The sequence below is a fragment of the Ptychodera flava genome, chromosome 4 (assembly GCF_041260155.1).
Source record: "Ptychodera flava strain L36383 chromosome 4, AS_Pfla_20210202, whole genome shotgun sequence".
In the NCBI taxonomy this organism is placed as follows: Eukaryota; Metazoa; Hemichordata; class Enteropneusta; family Ptychoderidae; genus Ptychodera; species Ptychodera flava.
This window is the reverse complement of record NC_091931.1, coordinates 34,294,439-34,320,825: the sequence shown is the minus strand read 5'-3', so window position 1 is coordinate 34,320,825 and position 26,387 is coordinate 34,294,439. Positions and strand designations below refer to the sequence as shown.

General features: G+C 39.7%; 1 protein-coding gene across 1 annotated transcript; it reads left to right on the top strand.

The window, feature by feature from the left end:
* Positions 1–10,581: 10,581 nt before the first annotated feature.
* LOC139131537 (neuropeptides capa receptor-like) lies at positions 10,582–23,952 on the top strand. Its single transcript, XM_070697628.1, has 2 exons — positions 10,582–10,730; positions 21,825–23,952. The coding sequence occupies exon 2, from the start codon at positions 21,960–21,962 to the stop codon at positions 23,178–23,180; it is 1,221 nt and encodes a 406-aa protein (XP_070553729.1). The 5' UTR covers positions 10,582–10,730; positions 21,825–21,959; the 3' UTR covers positions 23,181–23,952.
* The last annotated feature ends 2,435 nt before the right edge of the window (positions 23,953–26,387 follow it).

Genomic DNA, 26,387 nt, shown 5'->3' with positions numbered 1-26,387 from the left:
CGTTCGTCAACGTTGGGAAATATCTTGAGGTGAAACCTGTTGGTTGAATTGTTAGGAATACTGGTTATTGAGATAAAGCTACATGCAAATGTGAAAGACTGGAAAATTCTGGTGAATGTATTACTTTTATCGTTTTACCACATCACAATGACATCATGTGAATCGTAAGCAAACTTTCAGGGACCACGGCCTCGCAGTAGAAAAATGTTTCATTGATTATAGTATTAAAAATAGTTTTCATTTTCTTTTCCAAAGATAGACTTTGAACTGAAATATTTATGCATGACTTACCGGACTCGTGGCCAGTCAATGGTTCGATTTAAGTACAAATCACCAACCAAAATGGAGTTCAGAAGAGAAGTTTAAAGTTTACACAATGAGCAAAAACGTTATGGCTTTATGAAGAACTGTCACTCGTATTTGAAGCTCGATGGAGTTGTAGAATAAGAACACTATTTCCGTCATTCTGTATGTATGTGCACAACCTCTGAGAATCAGATGGAAATTTTCCAAGAAATTCAAAGTTGTTACAAGTAATTGTTATTCTTAATAAGTATATAAAATATCGTATATATTTAAAATTGGCAAGTTGCCGAGTATCAAACACAATTTGCGTATAAGACCCACAAATGTACTATAGGCTTGTATACCGTTCATGTGCATCTTTGTACTTCGTCGTGAAGTGGAGCAAGATACTGTAAACGTGTTATGAAATGTGGTGTTTGGTGATCCAAGTCTAATTTCAGTTTTTAAAATAAATAGCGTTTTTAATTAAAGACTTTTTATGGTTTAATTAACTTTTCAGGATTTCATTACTCCCGTTTTATTTGAAAGAGTTGAAGACATGTACATCCTAATGAAATTACTGGTCTTCTCACTGAATGAAACTTGTGAATACAAATGAAGATAGCAGTCAAATATACGATGTAATAGTTTGTAGTTGAGGCATCGAATATCCGTAATTTAACTTTTCGCTGTAGGTTCATCGATAATCATCAGGCAGATAATCAAATCAACGTTATCCAAGCCCGTATAAAGTGTCGTCATAAAAACCAATATTACCTGTTGAACTACTTGCCCCCCCTCCCCCCAACTCCCCACTCCCTCCATGGAAGATGCAAGATTAAGTAGTATGCGCCTCGAAAGTGAAAGACTTAAACTTTTGCTCAAAATTTCCTTAATGAATCATTCAACCAGTCTCTTTTAAAATCAAGAATAAAGATCGGGGGTCACCATGCAAATTTGGTACTAGGGAAATAAATAACTCAAGATTTACTGATATTTAAAATTCAAAATGGCCGCCATCCCTGTGTTAACTCTGCGGATTTCGAAAAACTAAGCCAGTGAAAAGTTTCCTTACACCAAGAGCTTTAAAAGGAACCCCCACAAGTGGTAGATCAGAAAAGAATTGTAGGAATTTGAGAGTCCGACTAGCTGTCCCCGAGGCGCGTTCTACCTTAAGAACTCGGCTAGAATAACTTAAATCACTTGCAGGGTGATTGCTTTGAAACAAGCCTTAAACTTGTGCGTGATTGCGCTCTCTATTCTGTTCAACAATTTATATTGTATAGGAAGATGTTACGCGTCAGTACACGGTACAATCGATGACAAACGCTGGAAAGTTGGACGATAAACGTGTAACCCGTGAATGTTTTATAAAATACTCCAGTTATACAGGCTAAACGTGGCGGTACAAAGGTGCTGAGCAGTGTGACATAAAACAATTTCAAGTAGATGGCGGCGACAGCAACCATTCCTAAGGTTTAGAAGCGCTCTCATTAACGGGATAAGGTCATTTTGTTTTCATATTTGAACAGGAATGGAAATACTCTCGCGGGTATCGACGTCATTTCGCGACTTGTAATCAAATTATGGCTGGAAATGTATAATTAAAGGCCAGGACCGTGCTCGTATTTTCAGAAGGAAACAGGGGATTTGAATCTCGCTAGGCAACCATATTGAACTTATTTTACGATTCTATCACTTTCATTAAAAATATAATGGAAAATCAGCGCAACCGGACGTCGTGAAAAATTGCGGCAATTGAAATGGATGATGACAACAGAGGCTCGAAAGATGGTGGACTGCCTGTGGGGCGATTTGACCCCAAGTGTGGCCTACTTAATTCGTGTGCTGTCAGATGCCATCATGTAAGTATTGTCGTTTCCTAGAAATCTTCATTGAACCTTTCGTCGTCATAGTGATTATTCAGTGTTTCCTTAGAAAGACTATTAATGTACTGAGATTGTCTATTTCTTAATGTACCTGACTTTATTTCATTATTAATTACTTTTCAATTATTTTTGCCAGGTGAATGAATTAAAGGTTTATTTTTCGTTCTTTGATTTTCTTTTCATGTATACAGTGTCATTATTGCGTAAAATGAGAAATCCTCGACAGAAAGTAACCATGGACGTGACCCTGGCACACGCTGAGGCTGTGACTTGTATTTATCGAAAAAAAGCCAAAGATTGCGTTGATGACTCAATTGTGCGGAAGTCAGCGGGTAAAGTGAGAGAACGCCTCCGTTTCTTCACATTGTCAATCATAACCAAAGAAATTACAGATTTCAGCCTTGGTGCGGGCTTCCGCCTTCAGAGGAGCAGAATGGCATGCGGGGAGTCGCTCGAGTGTTCAGGAAACGACCGTACCGCACGTTCTCAGTGCCCTTGGCTAGACCATACATTAATGTTTGGTTCACAAGTTGAAGAAATGAACACATTAATCGAGAACAATATTTACCAGAGTACTTTAAATATAATGATTTTATTAATTTAAAGAACTCATTTCACCGAAGTAATTACCGAGACCTCTGCAGATTTTTTTAGTGCCTTGTGAATATTCCGTTATTAGTTAAATATTATCGCAATGACCATTTCTGGTCGAGTCTTGAGTGGGCCCCTTATAATGAAGATAGGTAGTTTTTTTTCCGCAACATTAATTTCGTTGTAGATTTATGTCTCGGTATTATAAATATGAATAATTTCATTACGAGGTCTCATTTCGTTTTGAAATATTCGTGTGCTTTATTGATTTCTGTGTTTGTTTCATGGGAATGTGATGGGGCTGGTACGGATGCTGTGCAATCCATCACAATTCCCGAGTGGCTTTCCGAGCGTCCCCGCCGACTACGCACCGGACTGCTGACAGAGTGCACGGGTGTTGACTCCGCTGTCTATTTGAAATTGCATTTCAATTGATCGAAATCCACTCTGTGCAACAAAACAGGGGTCGTATTGCATGGCAACTGTGGAGATATGTGTAAAACAGTTCTTAGACCTCTAACGTCACGGCTACGTAGCTTTTTTTATGCAACGCTGAAATACTGAAAGAAGACGTACTTTTTTGGAATAATACGGTTCCACGGGATTTTTGCCCGTTTTGCCCATCCCCAGAATTTTTCCATATATTCCACAATTCCACATCAATACCGTTCACTCCAATCGCAAGACTAAAGCGGCTACGAAACATGCGCACTCATGAACACAAACTGACACCAGCGAATATCAAATATTACCTCAATTGTGTTGTTCCTGCTCATGAGATGAATATTGATAATGAGAATTGTATGCAGACACCAAAAAGCTAAAGAATTAGGACGCTCAGCTTTTCATTCATCTGATCCAAAGTTAACTAAATCCCGTTATCTTCCTAGCAGCACGTGCTATTCTTTACAACTGAATCTTGCCATAGCGTCTGCAAGATTGTAATTTTTTTTTGAAATCAGTAGCCTTAAGCTCTAAGAACATAGCCAACTGTAATGCCCCGTGTGAAAGCGCGCCAATTTTATTTAGAAATATAAAAGGCGTTACATACTCTTTCAAAGTCCTTCTGCAATGCTATCGAAATTGCATTAGTTTGCCAATTTTTCATATGAAAATCCGTCACATCTTACACTGTACTGCCTCTTTGATGTGGACGCTTTTCAGGAGATTGCAAGATATCAATCCGTCCAAACGTCACTCCAGACGGTGGTGTACGTTTGTTGGTCCGTCAGCGGTACTGTCTGTTCGTAATTCGCGATTGTGTGCTGTGAGAGACTAATCAAACCAACCCATCACAGAGCAACCGCTAAACCACCGCAACGTTTTGTAGACGAATTCTCCTGGCATTTCGTGCCATGTTTTAGAGACTGTACTGCTTTTATTTAGATTCAGTTCCGCATGCTTTGATTTACAGCAGTTTAAGCTGACACCATAGTGCTTGTAGCTGCTACGCCTGTTTTCAAAAACATGATTCCTATAACAATAGACGTGGGGAATCTGTCACGTTTTGTACTGATTACTTTGTTGATATTTCTTTTCTATCCAAAATGACCATACGCTTTTATATATAAACCATTCACTTTTCAATTTACTTGCCTTTTACCTGTCATTTATCACTTGTTTATTGCTATATATCGACAGCAAACGGTGAAAAACATCGTAGAAAGGCGCACCCATAAGGACACGGAATAGATGCATGTGAATAAAAGTTTATTACAAATGTGAATAAACATAATATTTTAAAATGTGCTTTCGCTACACAAACAAGGGGATATCAATAAGAACACATTATCTTTAGGTCAAAGGAGTCAGTAATTTTTGTTTTTCATCATATGATTTTGTTTCTATATTCATCTAGTACCATCAAACAAGGTTAGTTTTTAATGGCAATGTTAAGGCATCCCATTGATACCTATTAACCGGGTCAACATTCATACAATGAGTTTGGCGACAGTTCAAGGAATTTGTGTGATTAGCGTTCTTGATCTCGGTGCAGGGTAAAGAAAAATATTCTCTTCCATTGAATGTTGATCAAGACCAATTTTCTCCCTGACTAGTCGCCTATTCAAGGTAAAATTCGGAGTGTGACGAGACCAGAGAAAGTCTCAATGTGTGTGTAATTGAAAGGAAGGGGCTGAACACGAAAGGACATTGTTAAGGGGAAGTTTCGTTTATGACGCACACACAGACACTAAAAACTCATGTTAAACGTGCACCGAATGATAATGCCGTTCGTTTGTTTGTATAAGGACGAATTATGAGCATGTTGCATTGCCGAGGTGCGCCTACCTAGAATCAGTCCAAGTTTTCGCTCTGGCTTTTGCGTACTTTTCCGAGTGCCTGTTCGCTCATGCAAACGTGTTTATAACACAACACTTCTTTCATGCCATAATGCGTATAGTGTTGGTAAATGCTATTTTGGCTGTCTTACTACACGGCAGTGTGTTAACTTTTTGGTCTCTACGCGTTCTGCTCTCCCCTCCCCACCAATCTCCCCGAGTCAAAAGTTTCGGGCGTAAAATGCAAAAGAAGAGCATATTCCGAGGCCCATACAAGTTGAAATTAACAGTATCACGTTGCATATGGTATTCATGCCGGTGATTAAGCTTATATTTTTTCAATCATATCACTGGTAAAAGCTCTTGATGGCGTGGTCACGTGAGCTCTCTTTAGTGGTAAAACTAAATACAGAAAGCGGTTTTGATTTCAGATTATTCGTAAAAAAAGTTGTGCAGGATATACGACTTGGAAAAACTTTTTGGCTAAATTTAAGAAAATACAGTCCTGCATGCGGCTTAAATGGTTGCAATTTTTCGTCCTTTGACGACCAAAATATCGAATTGTGTTTATCTGTGTAGAGACAATACCGATTGAGCAAATTATCGACAATACGCTGCAGTTTCTAGCAATTTCTAGCAGATCTATGGTTTTGCATGAACAGCCTATATTGTTGAGAATTCAAAGTCATTTCGCCAGAACTCGCGGCTGAAAATACCTCGAATGCTTTGGCCTAGCTGTAGAATTGTGTGTCTAATTGGCCCGAATCACGGCCCAGGGATATTATATTTCCAAATACTTCTCAAGAAATCACGGAAAACGTTATTCATGCAATCGGTGATTGTCATCGCTGAATTAGTACTGCGGCGACTCTCACGTCGTTATTATCCGTCAATAGTCGTTGACGTTTGTCTCGTTTCCAGCAGTCTCACACAAATTCCACGCTGAATTATTCCCGTACCTGACGTCCGCGCGATGGGATGAATTGGAAATGTCGCGCACGACTGGACGAAATTGGGTAGTTTGGCTATTTTCACTTTGCATCGTACAGCAGACCGCGTATTATTACTAAGTATCCTATGAATTCGTTTTGTGGCTGTGACTGCACATAGATGGGCGATTAATAAGCGCAGCCTGTATGTACATTTCTTATTCAATGATATTTGATTACCGCTGACGACTAAAGGTAAAATCACAATGGAACCTCGCAGAATGCACAGTGGCGTCCTTTTTCTGTAAAGATTCTACTAGCCGCCGCAGGACATTATCTGTTTTCAACTTGAAGCTAATTGGAACCTGTTGATGTTTTGCCTTCAGTATTTGCTGTAGGTACGACATTATACCTTCTTTTTCTCCCTGAAAGTAACAAGGCTATTTCGAAGTTCATAAGTACAAGACGAAAGCGTCCTCTTCTTGTGTCGAGTTCTGGTGGAGACTTCTGCAGAGTGAATGAGATGAATTGCAATCACGGTGGAATAAACAAGCTGGAATGACGTGCGTTTCTCCTGCAGCTCTCGGGAGCATTTTGCACCTGTCGATTTGAACAATATTGTCCCGGGGCATTCCTCGTTCAGGCTATCGCAAATTCAATCGAAATTTTCCATCTCAAGCAATCTCCTCACTGTCACACCCCGCCATTACCATCTCTCAAAGGAAACTTCCGTATTCTTCGTGATAATTCTAATGCAGGCGAACTAATAAGACCAGTGCGATTTCAGACAGTGAATGAAGGCATACACAGTTAAGGTGCCTCGGGCACAGATATTCGGACTCTCAAACTTTTACAGTACTTTTTGGGTCGTCTATTTGCGGGGGCTGATTCAAAGGAGAAAATGAAGTTTTCACCAGTTTATTTTTGTGAAACTCGAAAATTTTATTTTGCCCAATAGCGTCAACTTAAATTTGGTTTGGCGGCCATTTTGAATTTCAAATGTCAGTGAATCATGGGTAACTATTCTCTCTATTCCAAATATTTACACGGTGACCTATGTTCGTTTTTGATATTGATAGGGAGTGGTCGAAAGTTTCTGAAGGCGGTTTTAAGCTAAAAGTTTAAGTCTCTCAGTTTCAAGGCGCGTGCTGCCTTAGAATTGAAATTTTGAACCTACTACGTTTTCGTTTATCACTGACGTTGAAAAATATTTTGCTTCGTACGAACATAACCGAGAATAAGACTCTGCTGTAGGAGTTTGAAAGATTGAAATTGCCCTGATCCCCCTGAGCGCATGCGCAGTCTTCCTTGACGAGAACGGTCTTAATCGACATTCAATTTAATGTCAAGGTTTTAAATCACAATCATGGCTCTATGAAGCTATTCATGCTGCTTTTTTGAAAGGATTGTTTTGTGTACCGTGAAAAGAAGAATATTCCATTCAATCTCTCGATATCAGTGCAGTGAGCAAACAGAACCACGTGAAGACAAGGCCAGGACAACACTGGTCAGCTGTCCATGACCGCGCTTCTTGCAAAGAACGCAATTCACATTCAACAAAAAGTGGTCTCTACCTTCGAGAGCTATTAATTACTCTGCATAACGAACTGTGACAGTTGCATAGAATTTGGCTGGCAAACAACAGTTCGGGAGCTAAAAAGGAGGAAATTATTTCTCCCACAGGCTTTTGTCTGCTTCGCTGTATTGATATTCTCCGTGGAGTGTTTGTGAGGTGTACGCTGTAACTCCGTGTTCCTCCGGAATTGCTTGGGGTGGAATATTTCATTTGGCCTGGCCAGTATCGAGCATTATCAGGGACAACATGTTGAGAAACTTTCATCTTACTTACCAGGAGACATATATTTTTCAACGCCTGGAGAGACTGCGCATGATTTATTGTTCCGTTCCCATTGGATGGATAAATCAGATTAATTACATCATTTTGTGCAGTAGGCACAGGATTTCAAAGGAAAGAAAAATCTAAGGCGACGAATTTTCAAAATAAACCTTAGATAACTGTTTAATTAAACCAGTTGACTCCGATCACAGGAATATAACAGTTGCTACCTTTTACTTACCGGTCGACGTCACGTGACGCGGTTCTAACGAATCACGGGCGACAGTCTATACACACTTGGCACAGCGGTTAAATTTCCTGGTAATTATAAGTCTAGAAATTAAATCACGCTGTTATCTCAGCCCTGTGTGTCACGTTAGACGCATGGAGTTAATCGATGGTGGCATTGAAGCCTCCCTTTTGCCCGACATATCATTACACTGGTAAACACGTATCAATCATTGTCCATCATGTAACTTATGGAGCACATCTGATTCAGTGTAAAGACGATTGTAATGGAACTTTACTAATATATTTTTTGATCAGTAATAAATCTCCACTCACTAATTGTATATCCCCTGAGACTGTCTACCGTCAAAACTGCAATGTTTTTGACTCTTGCGGTGTCGATTGTTCGGCGATATTCAAATTTTCACTGACAGAATGCGCCGACTGAATGTGAAATTATACGATCGAATGGCGCGACAAATGGATCTGTCAAAACTCCATTCATTTTCATTAGCCGGTATGAATTGGATTGCCAAATCAGGCATGCGTCGAATGAGCCAATTAAATTCTGAGCCCTATGAGAAATGTCTGTTTGATAAATCTCATTATCAAAAATATTTTTTTCTGAGATCATTTAATTTCCATCACAGTTTGTTGTTAATATTTTACGCTTTCCTTCGGTATTAACACCGGAGAAAGGAAATAAAAAACCCTGTTAAAAGCGGACTCGATATGAGTGACGCCACATTAAAGAGAATATTACTTTTGTGCTGTTAGTTTTTATACTAACAGGATACTAGGAAAGAAGTCGTTTGAGAACGAATCCTGTTAACGAACTGCGTCGTTAGTGACTGTTGGCTTATAACGAATTTCAGTGCTGCCAATCAAAAACAAGGACATAGAACGAAAGTACGGACAATTACACTCTTCGCGGTGGCTTCAGACCCAGGGATGAAATGGAACTCATGTATGGTTGCCATGGCTACGGGACAGCCGCTATTGAACCCTGATCTTACTTTTGCGCCCATTGTTTAATTGGAGCTCTCCCATCACAGGGTGACACCTTCACGATCTCGACCAATCTGATGTCAGTGAGAGTTGTGGCCATTTTTATGCCTTTTTGTGAATTTTCTAAACACAAGCTAATGTCTCAAATATGGTTGTTCTTGTGATGTGCATGGGTACTCAAATCGCGTTTGTGTCAACTGTTTGACTGCCTAAAACCATATTGGCCGGTAGCAGCTTGCACGTTCACTGAGCCCGCCGCTGAAAGACAGGGCATTTGAAAATTGAAAGACAGGGCATTTGAAAATTGTACGTGGAATCAAAAACGCGACAGTCGACCAATGGCACAATCTAGACGTTTTATGGACCCCAATAAACTGAATGAATTATTGGCTAGATTTAGACTATGTATCAATTACATTTCAAAACACATTACGGTGATTGATTCTCGTAAACCAATGATATATTCCCATACTCTGTGCCAAACGTACAAATAATACGGATTCCAGTGTTGCCATAATCTCCACGCTGCAACAGGCATTCAATGTTATCAAAATATCTTGCAAAGGAACTGTCGCTATAACCTTCCTTGCAATTCTTTCCAATGCCTACATTTTGTTAGCACAGTAATTGCACTTGATAAAGCATTGTAAATCGTAACATAGTTAACAGAGCGCTTTGTAGTTTTGGAGGGTCAGCGAACGAGGATACAATGGGAACTTTTTCGGCAGAATGGTAAGATGGGTGTGTGATGAAAGCTGCTTCATTGTGCTTGCCACGCCTGTTGACGAAACCGCCCTAGCCACACACCCGGGGCGTTGTGCGGAAGGCCGTTGCGCAGTGAGAAACATTTCTCGTGTGCAGCTTCATGGCTCTTATTGCTTGTAAATGATCCATAATGACACGTCGTTCACTAGTTCAAGCCATGTTACAAGGGAGCTTTCGTTAATCCAAGCTGTTGACAATGACGTATATGTGTACACTTGCATTATAGGTCTATTGCAAGCGCCTTATGGCATTCATATTTGCAAATCAACTTGATTGATTACCTTAAACGCTGTTAAGCGTTAGAATAAAGACTTTTCTCTAGTATTTGGTAACATAAATTGCCACACATTCATTTTCTATTCAAGATTGAAAAAACAACACTCATGTAATATCATTATTCTACCCCACTCACAAAAGGGTTACGTATATATATATATATATATATATATATATATATATATATATATATATATATATATATATATATATATATATATATACAACGCTTAGAGCGCAGCGGGCAGTGAAAGCAATTTCCGATTGAAACTTTAACCTGTACCCAGTGTCCACACAATTTAATATGTTTACCATCATTCCAACGGGTACCAGCAAATATATGTAAACCACACACACTTTATTTGGAATCTCATATGGAACGGCTAACATTTCATTTGTCTGCCGGCAAATCATATTTGCTGATGCGAAAATGATAAAAAGGGAAAAACAAACTGGATTAACCCGCACGCTTGTTGCGTTCCAGTGACTCGCGTCGACGTTCTGTCACGTGATCCAGCCCTGGTTTATTACCCACTTGTGTTGAAGTTGGCGGCCCCAGAGTGTGTTTCCACTCGTAGGGTAAACATTTCGCAGCACTCGACGGGTGTTCCGTTAACCGAGACCGACCGCTGCACACTGACAGGTGAGTACGGCCACAGAACTCAGTCAACTGCGTTTCTTACAGTTTTTCCCTGAGATCCTCAGAATTTGAGCGTGACAAGAACCTTTTATTTTTCATAATATGTTATTACGTTGTGTGGTGTCGCAAATCATACAAGCTGTTGTGCTCAATTATTCACACTTCGAAAAATCCCAATCGTTACGCTCAATCCTTACCAAACGGCATCTACGACCAACATGAACTGTAGGCTATTGATTTCCGAAACGAATGGTCCACGAAGATATAGGCTAACACCAGAATGGTACAGCATGGGTATCTATAACTGCAAAAGTCACGATCCCGCAACTGTACTAATGTGAAAGTGCGTTCCTTCGATATGGCATTTCACCCTGTCCGTGAGCATCTGCAATACGCAGACTCGGGTGAGTGGCGTTCATCACTACCCTGGTTGGTTATCGTCCATTAAAACAGAGATATGTTATTCTATCTCTCACTCACTCCTTAGTGGTATTTTTCATCATTTTCTCCATCTTTACAGGGGTATCGCGCACAACTGTTGTCATAGCGACTCCTACATCTCACAAATGTCGGCATCATAAATATCATATCTGCGAACAAGTTTCCTTTACAGAGATCTCGTGACGCTGGCGGCTTCGATACTACCCTGCTCTGTTCGATGAAATGGCTTTTTAGAACGGTTAGAAAATACAAAGATTAGAGTGTCAAAGTATTAATCTAGAGCTGAAGTAAAATAATCTTCAAATTACTAATAAAAGCGCTGCCAACGCTCAGACTGATATTCCACATTGAAATTCAGGCTTTGTATACCTTTGTTTATAGGGTGATCGATACAGGCTGCGGAATTAGAAACATACAGCATGGCTTACATTTCTGTAACCTGCGAAGTTAATGCCTTCTTTTGAAGTTTATGAGTGCACGAAAAGAAACACGCTTACAGTCAATGCTTCTGAGATTAGAACTGAATTTCAAACTACCTTTGACGACATCCTGCAGACTTTTAATCACTTCTCCAATTTGTAGGTAGAAAGCACCGCGATGATAGACATTTGGATTCTCAAATTGTACTCGTTGTTATCTGGTCTACCATTTGTGGGGGCTCATTTTGGAGCTCTGGGAGAAAGAAAAGTCTATTAGAAGATGGAAAGTTCTATTTTTCCCCATTGAGTTAAAACAAGGATGGCGGACATTTGGAATTTTATATGTTGTTCATGCTAATGTCAAAGGTTATTTTGTTTCTCTAGTAACAAACTTCTCCACGGTAACCCCTGATTTTTATTCTTGATTTCGAAAGAGAATGGTTGAAAGTTTCAGTGAGGAGAGTTTGAAGAAAAGTTCGCGTTTTTCACTTTCGAGACGCGAACTACCTTAAGAAACAAAGCTGCAGGATTCAATCATGTACCTTAACGCGAAATGAAGTCAGTGCGTGTTACGAGCGCATGCTTTTTTATCAGCTGCATCTTAGATTAAACAATGTGATTGTTTTGATGAAGAATTCAAAATTGTTTTGATAAAGAATTCAAAGCAAAAGAAACGAGTGACATAGCCAGAATTGCCATCAGATGCTGTCCATACTGACTAGAGAGAGAGAGAGAGAGAGAGAGAGAGAGAGAGAGAGAGAGAGAGAGAGAGACAGACAGACAGAGACAGACAGACAGAGAGAGACAGAGAGAGACAGAGATAGACAGACAGACAGAGACAGAGACAGACACAGCAACAAACAGACAGTAAGATAGACAGACAGAGAAAGAGACACACCGAGGAGATAAAGAGAAGGAACTAAACACGAATAGACACTATAGCCAGACAGACATTGATACACAAAGACAGACAGACAAACAAGGAGAAAATGTCTTCTGGATGCGACTTCACCTAGAAATACGAAATCTCGAATTATTTTGAAGTGCTGAAATGGTCACGCTAAGAAACAAATTTATGGGTCTTGATCTTCGTCGCTCTTCAGAAATTGTAATTATTCGAACGAGAGGCATCAGTTGTTCAAGACCGGCAATTACCACGTTTTCATGTATCGTTGTTGTCTTAAACTAACATTTAGATATTCCCCGAACTCTTGTTTAAACTTTGCATTTTGTCAACCTTATATAATGACGACATCAGATAGTAAAAGTACTTTAATGGAATTCCACTTAAAGATGTAAGGAAAATTTACATGTACTCGCACCAAGCGGATGTCGTATCCATTGAAGTGTGCTCTGTGTTCGAACGTTTCTCTATCTGCGTAGGATAAGTTTCCCCATTATGCTTGTAAATTCCACTGACGTCGTCTGTCTCAGATCTCTCGCCTGATTAAGCCGACAACGTTTTCGTTTCGAATCAGAGAAACAGATTATCAGTAATTTTATGACCCACTGAACTCTCTGCACACAAGAAGCCTAGATGCATCGCGTGACGCCTCACTGCACTGCTCAAGTAAATGCGTATTCTCCGGAATTCCCCTGATTGTCTATTTTACTGTGCTTAAGGTTTGCGTTCTGAGGCAGTGGCGAAATCAATTTAAGGCCAGGGGCTGAGGGTATTAACTCAACTATCTCTGAGTGACGAAAATCCGCCATATCGCCTTTTGTGTGGGTAAGTTATCCCTGGATACTTCGAACTCACGGGCGCGGATATCCCAGCTGTCTCTATTACCGCTTGAGTTCCTGCAGTGTGTACTCTCTGGAAGGCAAGATCACCAGGATCGCGGTTCGGTATCAATTCCCGTGAAATTATCGTTAATGGCTAAGGATGACTGCGACCATTAAAATCTTGGCGTGATTTCGACATCTGGAATATACTCAACTACAGCACGCAAAAGTTTTTTGTCGGGATCTTCCATGCCTCTTCCAGTGTGGTGATTTGTGTATTAAAAGGTTAAAGGTTTCTTAACGATCAGATTGGAGAGAGATTTTAAAACGGGCTGGAACAACGCATTAAATTTCATCATTCATCTTCGAATGTGTAATTCTAGACCAGATGAGAGATAATCTTGACAGTTCTGGTGTGAGTAATGTTTGATGGGTCATATGGAATGTCAATAACTTTCCAATCTTGTTTGATCCACCACAGTCAAGTTTCAAATGACATGAAAACCCACTCAGACGGTCGAAAACTATATTTGCAATCTTTCTCGAAGCACTGGTGCGGCTTGTTTTGAACAAGGTAGTGGCCATGAAAGGATAATTGAGATTCACTCGATCGGGAAAAAATCACAAATTGAAGAGTAAGACTTGAAATGGCGAGGCTATGAACTCGCTAGGCGTATGTATCAAAATTTTTACACATTTCGTCAAAGACTTTGAAATAACAAAAAATTACAACTATTACATGGATCAACGCAAGCCATGTAATGTTAGTGATAATTGACAGCATGAAGGGTAAAGTATAATTTCAGCACCATTAGCTGTCGTTACTTTCCATTAGGAGAGAATTCCATTTAATATTTTCAAATTAGGTCAACAGTAAAGCTGGATTGGTTAAGAATTGTCCATTTGTCAGCGTTTAGTCTCTATGTCGGAACGCGGGCGTTTTGCCTTCATTCAAGATTTCCGAATAATACTTATTCTTGGAGGTCCATTGGCAATTAATGCTGTTGAGTAATTTCATTGTGTCATACCGGAGAGTAATTTCAATTCCAATCGGTGTATTGGGATAGCCTTCAATCTAATGCATTCTGAGATATTGCCTCTTTGTGTTGCTTTCTGAGATAATACAATCTCTGCGTGCGCAAAACCTTCGAAGCTTTGAGATCAATGCTGTGAAGGGCGACCTTTCAAAATGTTCAATTTCAACGCCGTAAGTTAATTTTACAATATAACTGGCTAATTATTCGTGAAATGTAAAATACTTAATTATCTGATGTTGCTGCGTATCGAGGCTGATTGAATGCCATTTTAATATCGGTAAGTATATTTCAAAGTTAGCGGTAAGGACATTGCTTTTGCATGAGGCTTTTAGCTATTGCGTATCATGGAATCGAACATCAATCAATCTATCAATCAATCAACCAACCAATCAATCAATCCATCCATCATACCATCCATCCATCATCAGTCAATCAATACATTACTCAATCAATCAATCAATTCATTAATCAATCAACCAATCGATCAATCAATCAAACTTTCCTAACGAAAAATTATGGAAACAATTTTGTTTTTAAGTATATACCGACTTTGAAAACAATGAAAAGGACATACGCCAACTTACTGTGACACATTGACAAAGATACCAACAAAATCAGTCATTCGAAATATACTGGACAGGGTCAGGAAAATCAAGTCAACAGGACATACTTGTCTTTAGCTACGAACTACTTTTATGACTGAAAAGTGTTCAAAGTCAAACTTAAAGATAATTTTAAAACTATATAAATCACAAAAAAGTTAATAGTCAAAAGTAGGTTTCTGGAAATTATTACATCTTCCTGCCACACCACTTGTGATAAACAATGAAAATACGAAAGGACTAAATGTTTGGATTTAGAATTTGTAAATCCAGTTGTTGAGACGGATGAATGTTTAAGAGTCTTTACAATCTTCAGTTGGTCGTGTAACATTCAAATTTTCTATCTCGGAACTTGTGCTAGAAGGAAATAATGAATTGGTGTCGGAAATGTAAACCCTTTGGCTCGTTTCCCCTCGTAGAGTTCAAACTTTGTAAAGAAGTGAGCGGGTTTAAGCAAAATTTGTGTAGGATTCAACATTTTAAGCAAACTGGAAAGTCAAACAGGAAACTGGAAATTAACGTATAATCAAAAGTCAGTACCAAGAGAAAGATCAACTCGAGCATATTACACCGACATAAAAAGCTCGAATGAACTCGCAGAGGGAAGTTAAGAGATATCGAAAATTTAGTTGTCTACCCGCCAATCAATTTGCAAAAATTGAGGCAACATAGAATGGTGAAAGGATGGCGAACTTGTCTATAAAATGGTGTTTGATGTTATCCCGACGTAGCCGTGTCCTCGCCCTTAACCCATCCATCACAATATATATGTTTTACCGCGCCATCAGCAGTGACAGAATTGAAGCAAGGTAAATGCGACACTTTGTTTAGTCAATCTCACTGTATGAGATGTAACCTGTCAGCATTTAAACGGAATGGTACGTTTTATTCGTCACTGCGATATTACAGCTGCTGGTACTATATTTCAGTCGGTGTATTTATACGTATTTGTGAAGTGTCCCACGTCTTCGTACCTCGCAAACGGCGAAATTATCACATGCTCAACAGTACATTCATTTTGTTGTGTCCGTGCGACTCTTGGCCGTGATGTGATTTTTGCAGAATCATTGCACTGAATAAATTTGTGAAGTGAAAGTTAAACATGGTGAGCCATATCACCTAACCAATTAATTACATGGTGGCATTTTTCACTCCGTATCACCTAACTAATTAATTACATCATGGTGAAATTTTATCACTTTTCTTCCATGAAATACCCGAGACAGATTTCAAAACAAAACCAGGATAAAAGGAACCACTTGGTTGTGTACAAACGATATATCATGGTCCCTGAGTGTAATATGAAGGAGTTTAATGGATTACATTAGAAAAAACATGCCGAGCATTGTTCGATAAGGACTATACAGTTTCGTGCGTACAGATCTGAAAATTATTAAATAGCAGCACTAAGCGGTTGAGTAAATTTAAAGACTGGTATGCTAAAACTAAAGTCTTTGATACATTTTCGATTTATGTGTATTCTGAACCGTGCTGTGGTTAAAAGCAATTTCGTGTTTGAATCCAGAGTGGTTCATATACGTTATTGTTGCCAGAGAGACTAAAGAGGATGTCAGGATTATGAATGGTCTCGCGTGATCATGAATGGTCTCGCGTGATCATGAATGGTCTCGCGTGCATCGTTTACAGCCAATTTTAGCGTTCGCTTGATGAGAACCCGTAATCTTACTTAGTCACCGGTGTACGCCGCGTACTGTTTTCAATTGTAATAAATTTTCTTCAAATTTTACATTTGAGTAGAAGATGTAAAGAGAATACGAACAATGAGAATAACATCAAAATAATATATAAACAAAATAACCACTTGCCTGCGCAAGTGTCTGCCTGGCCGTCCTATCAACTGCTCCAACTTATACCTGAAATCTTATGCTTTGCATAATAACCTACTGCAGTTGCTGTTCTTGTCTTCAAGGAACTGTCACTAGCGATATTTAAAGCAACTAGATCTTGAAACAAAGTGTACAACATAGAATTAGTTCTTGTCGGTAAGCTGTTCATTTATCCTACGGTCAACTCTATGCTGAAATTGTCTGTAACTCGGCGTAGCCCCAAGTCACTTAAATGGCGCGTTTGTAAAATGAACCACACACATAGATCCAGTGCGCTACTTCCAATAGAATCAGGAATATAATACCATGGGATCCATTACACGGCGTGTGCCGATAGCTCCATAAATGAAAGTCCCCTGTCTGTGGCATTAGTTTTAGCATTCTGAGTAAAGGTCATTGGGTTTGCGACTAAAATAATACAAATACTACGGTATTGATGCCAGTCGGCGCCGACTCTTTGAAGGCTCTTCAATGTTGAAGTAATACGACAGTGGCATATAAGAGCTGTGATCCTCAATGACAGCGAAGTAATTAAATGTGTGGTTTGAATCGACATCAGTCGAAACATTATCGATGTGTGGGGATCTTTCCGAATGTTCACCCTCGGTTTTGACACGACAGTTCGGTGCATCTAGGAAATGATTCACCGCTTATCAACACACGTCTGTTTCTGTTATAACCTACAATCGGCTTGCACAACCTTAAAAAGTACTTTTTCACAAACTTTAACATGTTTTGGTTTTTTGTAAAATTCAGCGCGTTCTTTCAATAATGTATATATCCTTGAAATTACTGACAAGGTATTTGATTTATTGGCATCTGTTGATTATAACATTACATGTGCTTTATTTTTACATTGAATATTCATTCCACTATTCTTAAGAAACCCTCGAACCAATTCCTACTTCCCTTGTCAAACCCTTAGCTGGTGGGCAATGGGTATACTTCATCCTGTAATTGGGTTCGCCTGTTGGATGATTAATAAAACAAACAAATAAATAAATAAATAAATAAAATGGATTTCGGATGCTGGATTGGCATGAGCGTGATTATTTTATATGCACAAGATACAAGGATACCTTGTAAGAAGTTTACACCTAACTCCGATCACCACACACTCTACAGAGGTAATAAGCGGAGTTTGTGATTCGAAACATACTTGACAAATTATAAAACCAGTAGATCAGTCGAGATATGTCCATTTGAAAGACACTCTGAGCATACGTGCATCTGTAATCACGTTCTTTATTAAAAGTGCCAGATCGAATGGACATCATGAACTTGAAGATTATTGTTTACTTTACACAGTAACTGGTCCATGTCGTACGTTCTGTGTCCAAATGAATTTGAGTTGCTTTAGACATTTCCCTCTGCCTGTAGTTTCCACAAACAAGATTAACAGAGCTGCAACACCAAAACATTGGGAGGGGAGGCAGTCGCGAACAAAATGCTTATTAAAGGCAAACGAAAACTTACAATGGTTTGTACGTGTCTACAAGACTGTCTTCTCACTAGCTCTGTCCGAATGTCCAAATCGTTAAATTTCAGATGGTGCATTGTTGCCTGATTTATAGACAATGTGCATGCCAAAGGGGTTTCCTGTCTTGTGTGGTGCTTGTCACCACATTGAAAACAACTTTAAAACGTTTTAGAAGGAAAATACAAGTATAACCTAGATTGGTAATTAGAAATGCATTAAATAGGCATCTCGCTGTCTGAATACTGAGTACTTGGTTTAAGTCTATTCGTCCTCATCTTGTAGTCATCCACACCAACAACGAATGTAAGTTACGGCGCATACAAAGTAGAGAGGCAACGACCAATCTGAGCCCTAAACCTGGTTCAAAATCAACTTGAATCATTTGTCTGATCGACTTCAAGCCATGGCTCAATGACGTCCTATGCATATGCAACGCAAAGCGAGCGCGGACAATGCTCGAAGGTGTTCTTCCGAAAGAATTCCAAATGTTCGCCTGTGATTAACCGCAGGGGAAAAAAAATCGTTTTTCCATCGCCGTGACCACACTTCTGACACTTGTTATATAGATGAAATGGACTGTACGGCATGTAGAATCAGAGGTCCTGCTTCCGCGCACCGTCTAGACAGACTACAGTTTTTGGTCACATCTGGAAAACACTAGGCATGTCCTCAACATGGTAGATATCAGATCTTGTTTCAAGGTGCAATGTAATGGTGAATAAATGCAAACATGCCGTCTACAGTTATGTCGAATGGTAATTAAGCCTTGCATGGGTACACTTTCGCCAGTCTAACCATTTTTGATTACTGGTGGTTATTATCAGTCAACTGTCAATCTGTACAGCCTGACATCAGTTCCATTCTGACCTTTGACCACGTGCAATCCGTTTTCTGACAAGGCGCTACATGGTTTGAACAAAAGTAGATTTGCCAACGCCGTGCAATGCCAGAGGTGAATGCCTGTTTCCATACAGCTTTTGAATAAATGCCAACGGGCCGTGGAATTCGCCATCTCATTACAGGAGGTAATTCGTTCTTGAGAAAATGGGGAGCTTATTTCTGCCATCATACATAGTACGATATGACAAATCACCATTTTCAAAATGTCACACCGCGATTAATCGCTCTCTGACGAATGCATTGTAGAGAACTGTCAAAACTACAGCACGTAATGATGACAATTTCAATAGAGACAAGGCTTTGTTGAAAGTACAACTGATTTCCTAAAATTGAGATTTCTCTGTGACCTAAACCAACGACAACGTCAAAGTGCTCCATGTTTATTTTTCTCAGAACAATGTCACCGACCCTTAAGAAATCCCTCGCAACCAAATTGAAGAAACGGGACAATATATACTTAATGATAACTGCAAGCTTTTTATCAAAGAGTGACGGAAAATAGAGGGGGTTGAAAGGACATCTGTCAGCGTGTTAAGGCCAGCTAGCTGTTTTATACGGATAATCGAGAACCCTAGTAGTAGCGCTGCTATACTTTCCCTTTTCGAATCGTCTTGCCTGACATCGGTAGTTTGTTTCTGGAAAGAGAGCGGAGAGAAGCAATCGCTCGCAGTGGCCTCCTCTTATGAAATTGGCACATGCATTGTCGGCTTACCCCGTCAGGTGAGTCTAAAGTGCAATTTCTTACCTTATTAGGCAGTATCCTGCTAGCCGGAAATTTCAGGAAATTCGTACCATTGGGAGTTTGAGGGAATCGATCGTCCATTCTAAGAAAGCTGATCGAATTTCAACAAGAGAGCTAACCGGTACTAGGGCATAGTATGTCAAGAGACAACTTTTTTCCGAAAATCGGAAATGAAGGCCATTTAAAAGAGGAAGGAGGCCAATATTAATTTCATATTGAGAAATTTAAGGCCGTTTTCTTCCCGAGTATAAAACTTCGCTAGCGGCGACCTCCGATGTGTTCTCGATCACAAAGGATAATAGTTTAAAGCTCCTGCGAGCAAAATAGGTGCAAATGTTTAAAAACTTTCATTTTTAGAGATGCGTGTCAGCTTTAAATTGATATGTGTACAAAGTTGTAGAGACGTTGACAGGTTCAGTCCGAGTGAAATGTGACGAGTTCCGGTCCATTAGAAATTGACAGAAGTGCACTTTAGTCATGGCACCTTTTAAGTGTTATCAACTGATGGTAGATGTTATGAGTGGAGGAAAGAGTAGAAAGTAAATGTGAACCGACATTAACTGATTATGTCCATTTCAGAATAACCAACAGAACCCTAACCCAAAACTAAATCCCGATTTTTAATCTCTGAAATTGATGTTCTCAGTCAATAACATGTCACGACGTTGTCTTTCAAATTTCGTTGTTTTCTATGCTTACAAAAACTGATTTTCGCTCTGCGGTTCTCGTTTTTGTGAGTTGAAATGTGTCTTACAGTATCACATATTCAAAAACTGTACCGAGAGAAGGCAATAGCAGAGCTTTGGGAATTTCGTCGATACACACATGCGCAGCGAATAACTGTCCCGCGAAGATTTTTAAATGTAGACAAAAACTGAAGACATGGATACGTTTAAATTGCACTGGCACGTTTCACAAGATGTAAACACGAAGTCTTCTCGAAACGATACGCACATGGTTATACTCAAACTTCGGCATGGTAACAGGTATCGTTTTTAAGTGTTGCACAACTAGTAATTGAACGAGCGAAATAAAAGCGGCCGGGGCTTTTCCTCACAGTTTGTGTGTTCCGTGTAGGCAATGAAGGATATGACAGTGCGAATGCTATCACAATGACTGCCTTTTATGAAGACGTGTCTCGATACAACCCGTTCATATATAGCATGAATTATACAGTCACCGATCACGGTTGGGAATCTGTCAACCTAAATGAGTTTGACAGTTTTGATGAAGAAATTAATTTTTGCTCATTCCCTCTTCTTCAAAGTCATCTAAACGAAGCTGTCAAGTGTAGTATAATGATATAACACAAATAATGACGCGAATTGGATGCATGTGCACAGAATAATTACTTGTGAAGCAACGGGCCCCTGTCAATATATTAATATTACTTACATAACCTGGCTATAATTGACTTTATTGTTTTCATTTTCTTGGTCGACTTTCGACTGATTCGACTGGCCTCATGGGGGGATTTGTGTGCGTGTCAGATCAATCTTAAGGCTGTGTTCTACCAACAAACGCGCTGTGCCCCTGCGTCGCGGTAGTAACGCGCAAAATAAGGGGATTACGGTTAAGCCGACCAAGAGTAGTACTCGTGCGGAGTTTTAATAAACAGATTCAACGACCTCGAGAGCACTTAATCGCCCTACATATTGTGGACGATGGCGTGTGTTTTATTCTTTTTGTGCCGCAACGCCATATGTGTTTGTATGCAAAGATCAACTTTCAATTTTTCCTTGTAACATATGTTAACCGCCCGTTAGCGATAGCGTTAGCTATTCAGGAATATTCTTGCCAAAAGTGAGCATAATCGCTCCACAATGGATCACTTTTCGGTTTGAAAATATTAACTGTCGACAGTGTTATGTCGTAACGGTTTCACTTTTATTTTTGTCATACAGGGCAACTGATTATCGCCGACTTCAAAACCCAGGTGAAACTGCCTGCGTGGAATCAATCGGTCTCTTGCACGGTTCGTGAACAGCATACAACACTCAATAATCGGACAAGTTTGTCTGTGATAGGAAGTTATCGCCATGGCGAGCAACGTAAGTTTCAGTAACTCAACAGGACAGGAACAAAACGACACCACCGACGACACTGATCCTTCTCAGTATTACTACACCAAAGACCAAGAGATTGTCATAACAATTGTCATGCCAATACTACTCGCTCTCGGTCTCAGCCTCAATTTTGCTTTCCTCTTTGTCGTTGCAAGAGTACGCACCATGCGTACCATCACCAACTACTACCTAGTTAACTTAGCCATCAGCGACTCACTGTACATATCATTCGCCATCGCCGACAAGATTATCCGTTTCTACGCTTCACCTCTTGAGTTCGACCAGACTGTGCTTACCAAGACAGGCTGCATTTTCATCGCCGGCATGACGGACATGACGTATTACGTATCGCTATTCACTGTTGTGCTGTTCACCTGTGAACGTTTCTTGGCCATCACCTTTCCACTCAAAGCACAGATGATGAGCAGCAAAAAGCGTACACTCGTCTTGATCTTTATCACCTGGGTGGTGGGCTTTACCTTCAGCATACCCTTCACCTTAGGTAACAGTAAATGGAATAAAGTGGAGCTTGCATGGCTCGGCTTTCCCAGCAACATAGGACTACCGGAGTATATTTACATCTGTTACGAGTTCGATAGTCCCTTAACACGCGCAGCCCAGATCATCCATGTGTTTCCTTTCTTCATCTCCATGGCGATAGTTACTATCCTGAACAGTATAATCTGTATCAAGATAGCCTGCGACAACAAGGGTGTCGGCGAGTCTAAGAGGAGTCAAAGCAGCATCAAATCTCGAAACCAGGTTGTTCGGATGTTAATTGTTACCAGTATGCTGTTTTTTATCCTGCTATTCCCGTTTGAGTTCGCGTCGTTCGTTCCGATATTCGACCAAGACTCTCTCTATGGTATAATTCCAGAAGAAATCTATCACTCATGGATTCAGGTTGCGCGGATTATGACATACATCAACTGTGCCACAAACCCAATCATTTACAATGCCCTGAGCGCTCGGTATAGGGCAGCCTTCTTAGAGGCGTTCTGTTGCAAACAGCCAAGGCAAGGCAACAGGGGCAGCTCAGCGTATGCAACCAAGCAAACCTCAGTATATTCGAAATCGTCGGTTTCAACTGCAAAGGTCGGAAACGATATACCTATCGAGACGGTTTCGGTCGACAGTACCAGGTTCAATACAGAGGACACTGTGGTCGCGCAGAATGTAGACAACAAAGATTAGACTCATGATACGGCTTGCTATCGACATAGCGAAGCTGGTACTGCAGATTAACTCTATATGAAGGACTATATTGCATCGTCGCAATACAACCAAACAAACGCATAGTGAAATATGTCTCCCGTGAAAGTATGGCACGAGGTTTACCATGATACATATGGTATACGCGAGAGCAACTCCCTCGTGAAATATCTTGCTGGCTACTGTATCTGTAGATGTAAAATCAAGCCCGAATGATAAATAGATCATTCCTCCGAAGTTTTAACCCCTCTTCAAAAATCGTTATAACATATATATTGTTTTTGATCATTGAGGATGAAAAATTTAACAACGTAGGTGGCTCAAGTCAAACTCCCCTCTGATAGAACTATAGTATCACATAAAAGAATGGAGTCGCAGTTCACACAAGAACGACGTTAAAAATATCAGTTCTGTCGCATCATTTCTCTGTATGTTGGGCCTCCTACAAATGTTGTTGTTTTGGTCATAGGGGCAACAAACAATATGATACGAACGCTATGGCCTACGTACTTCATCAATATTAATGGGTAGGGGATCACAGATAGCTCCAATGCAGATGCGATGGACATGAACTATTATCTCGTTCAAGGTGAAATATAGACAAAGGGAGGTCTTGGATCCATATTGAATGTACCTCCATTCCTTTGAAAACATCCATTACGCTGCAAAAAAAGTCGTGATTCAGTCGTCATTTTCGCCAATGTGTTTTCGTCGAAAGAACCATATGGAAAATTCACATAATGCTCTTTTGTCAGTGACGCATGAGTTTTATAAAATTGATTGTGGAATTACCATAGGTTTATCGCTCTTTCACAGTAAATACCTTAAATAAATCAAAATAAATGGGCACTGTCCACCCGGACGGTGTCGGTTTTTAAACGATAATGGGAATCTAGAACAAACATCAGGTATAGAGTATTCACTGACGTCAAATTTATCATTAGACCGCGTAAACATACCATACAGTGTCAGAAACACTCCGAAGTCAGTCAATATTCTCACATACATAGATACATAGATACATACTATAGATAGATACATAGATAGATACAGAGATACATACATACATACATACATACATACATCACACACATACGCACGCACACACCACACAGACACACAGACATACATACATATATATATATATATATATATATATATATATATATATATATATATATATATATATATTCTAAAGTATATACACTTAAATGTGAAATGCTTTGTAATATTTTCACTGAACTTAATCATCAGTATATATATATAAATCATATTTACACGCATACGGGTGTGATTAGTGCTATCAGTATTCTTATAGGTAATATTTTGTAAATACTCTAGAATAATTCATCGGATTTATCAACCATAATTATTATAAGTCTTTTCACACATTTACATGTTAATATATCGTTAGCAACCATTTTAAATAATAGGTAGATTGTCCGCTCATTAACGTAAAATCACAGAGTAACATGGACAGAGTGGTAACGCCTGCATGCCTTTTGTTCCATGGTCGTCTCGGTAGACTATTTGCTTTTCATATTAAAATGAGCTTCAAAGGTGTTAAACTTTTTGGAGGCTTTGTTTGTGGTTGATAATTACACGAGATTATGCGAAATATACGACGAGATGGCATCGTACTGCCAGTCGCGTAGCAACCATAGTTACTTTGTGAGCTCTCAGGCCAGAAACACTGCTTCACGCCAATCAAAACATAACACGCCAGCAGTTTCATAAACATGTCCTTCTTGACGCACGTGTGAAAGACGGTATGACTGACCGTAAACCATTGAGTAAAACAGACAGTATCGATAAAAGACTTTCAAATTTGGTTCAAACACACTCATTATATATTCATAAAAATATGAGAGGAATTTTTAAAACGGTAAAACTCACTTTCCTGAAGCTCAAAACACTCCCGTTTTCGCCAGCACGTCAATTCTGCTCAGCACCACACGAAAACAACAACACAAACTTTGCCGAACATACTTTCGCTTAACAATTGGCGAAAATCCGAAAATTACCGAAGGATTCATGGTCGGCACTCTTCGGAAAAGAGAGACGAGAGCAACCTGAGGCGAGGCGAACATGGATGGGTTACGTAACCGCTTCACGCCTTAAGGCGGAGCCTCCCTTTAAAAGGGTGCCAACCTATGGCGGCATTCATTGTGTAAGTGGACACCAAACAGGTAACATGAGGGCACACGCTCCAGAAAATGCCACTTTTTAGTTTTTTCCGACCGCAAAAACGTTGACAGACTGCCAAGCGGTTAGCACGAAGCTGCTGCCGATCAAACCCTGTGGTTATATTCGAATTCTAACTTGACTGGACGATGTTTTTTAAGGAAATTCGAGTATGGTGCTGAGGAACAAATGACCGTTTGCAATTTGAACTGACCGTCAATCAAACGGTTATACAAGCTCTGTTTGCAGGATTAGCAAAAGGTGACAAAAGATTGAGATCAGTTTGTGTAATTAATGTTATAGAAATCAAACATCGTACTGGCCATGTGGTTGACTGGGAGGAGAACTCCACTAATGCGAGAACCTGGGATTGAAAAGTGCGGCTTTAAACAATACCCGTTGCGACTCTATCTATCTTTCTCTATGGTAAAATGCACCAAGTGGACAGATATTCTGATACTCGATTCTTTACGATGCTTTTCTCACCTATCACTTGTGTGGGTTCAGTTTTAAATTCTCGGAATAAATAACGTTTTCACCTTATTCTTGTTATGAAAATCGAGAATTTAATTTTCCCCTTAGAGTTAACATAGCGAATTTCATTTCCAATATTCGTAAATTTAAGGACATTGATTCCCTTACGACCAGAATATTCTTCATTCAGAAAGACAATTGTAGAAGGTTTTCTTGTAGGAAGTTTGAGCAAAAGTTTCAGTTGTTCAATTTCGATGCCCATTCTACCCTAACGGTAAGAGTATCGAATGTTTGTGTTTTTCGCATTTTCTCCGTTTTTTCTTGTATTTCCCCGCGTAAGATATAGTCACTAGAAATCATTGTTCGCAACTTTTAACTGTTTAAGTGTATTCTCGTGGGGGTATTTGGCAAAGTTTTAAAGATTTACTGCACTCTTTTTCAATTGCTATGGCAGAGCATTGACGGTGTTAATGTGTGACGGGCGGGTCTTATGCAACTTAAAGGCCTTTCAGGTGTAATGACCATACATCA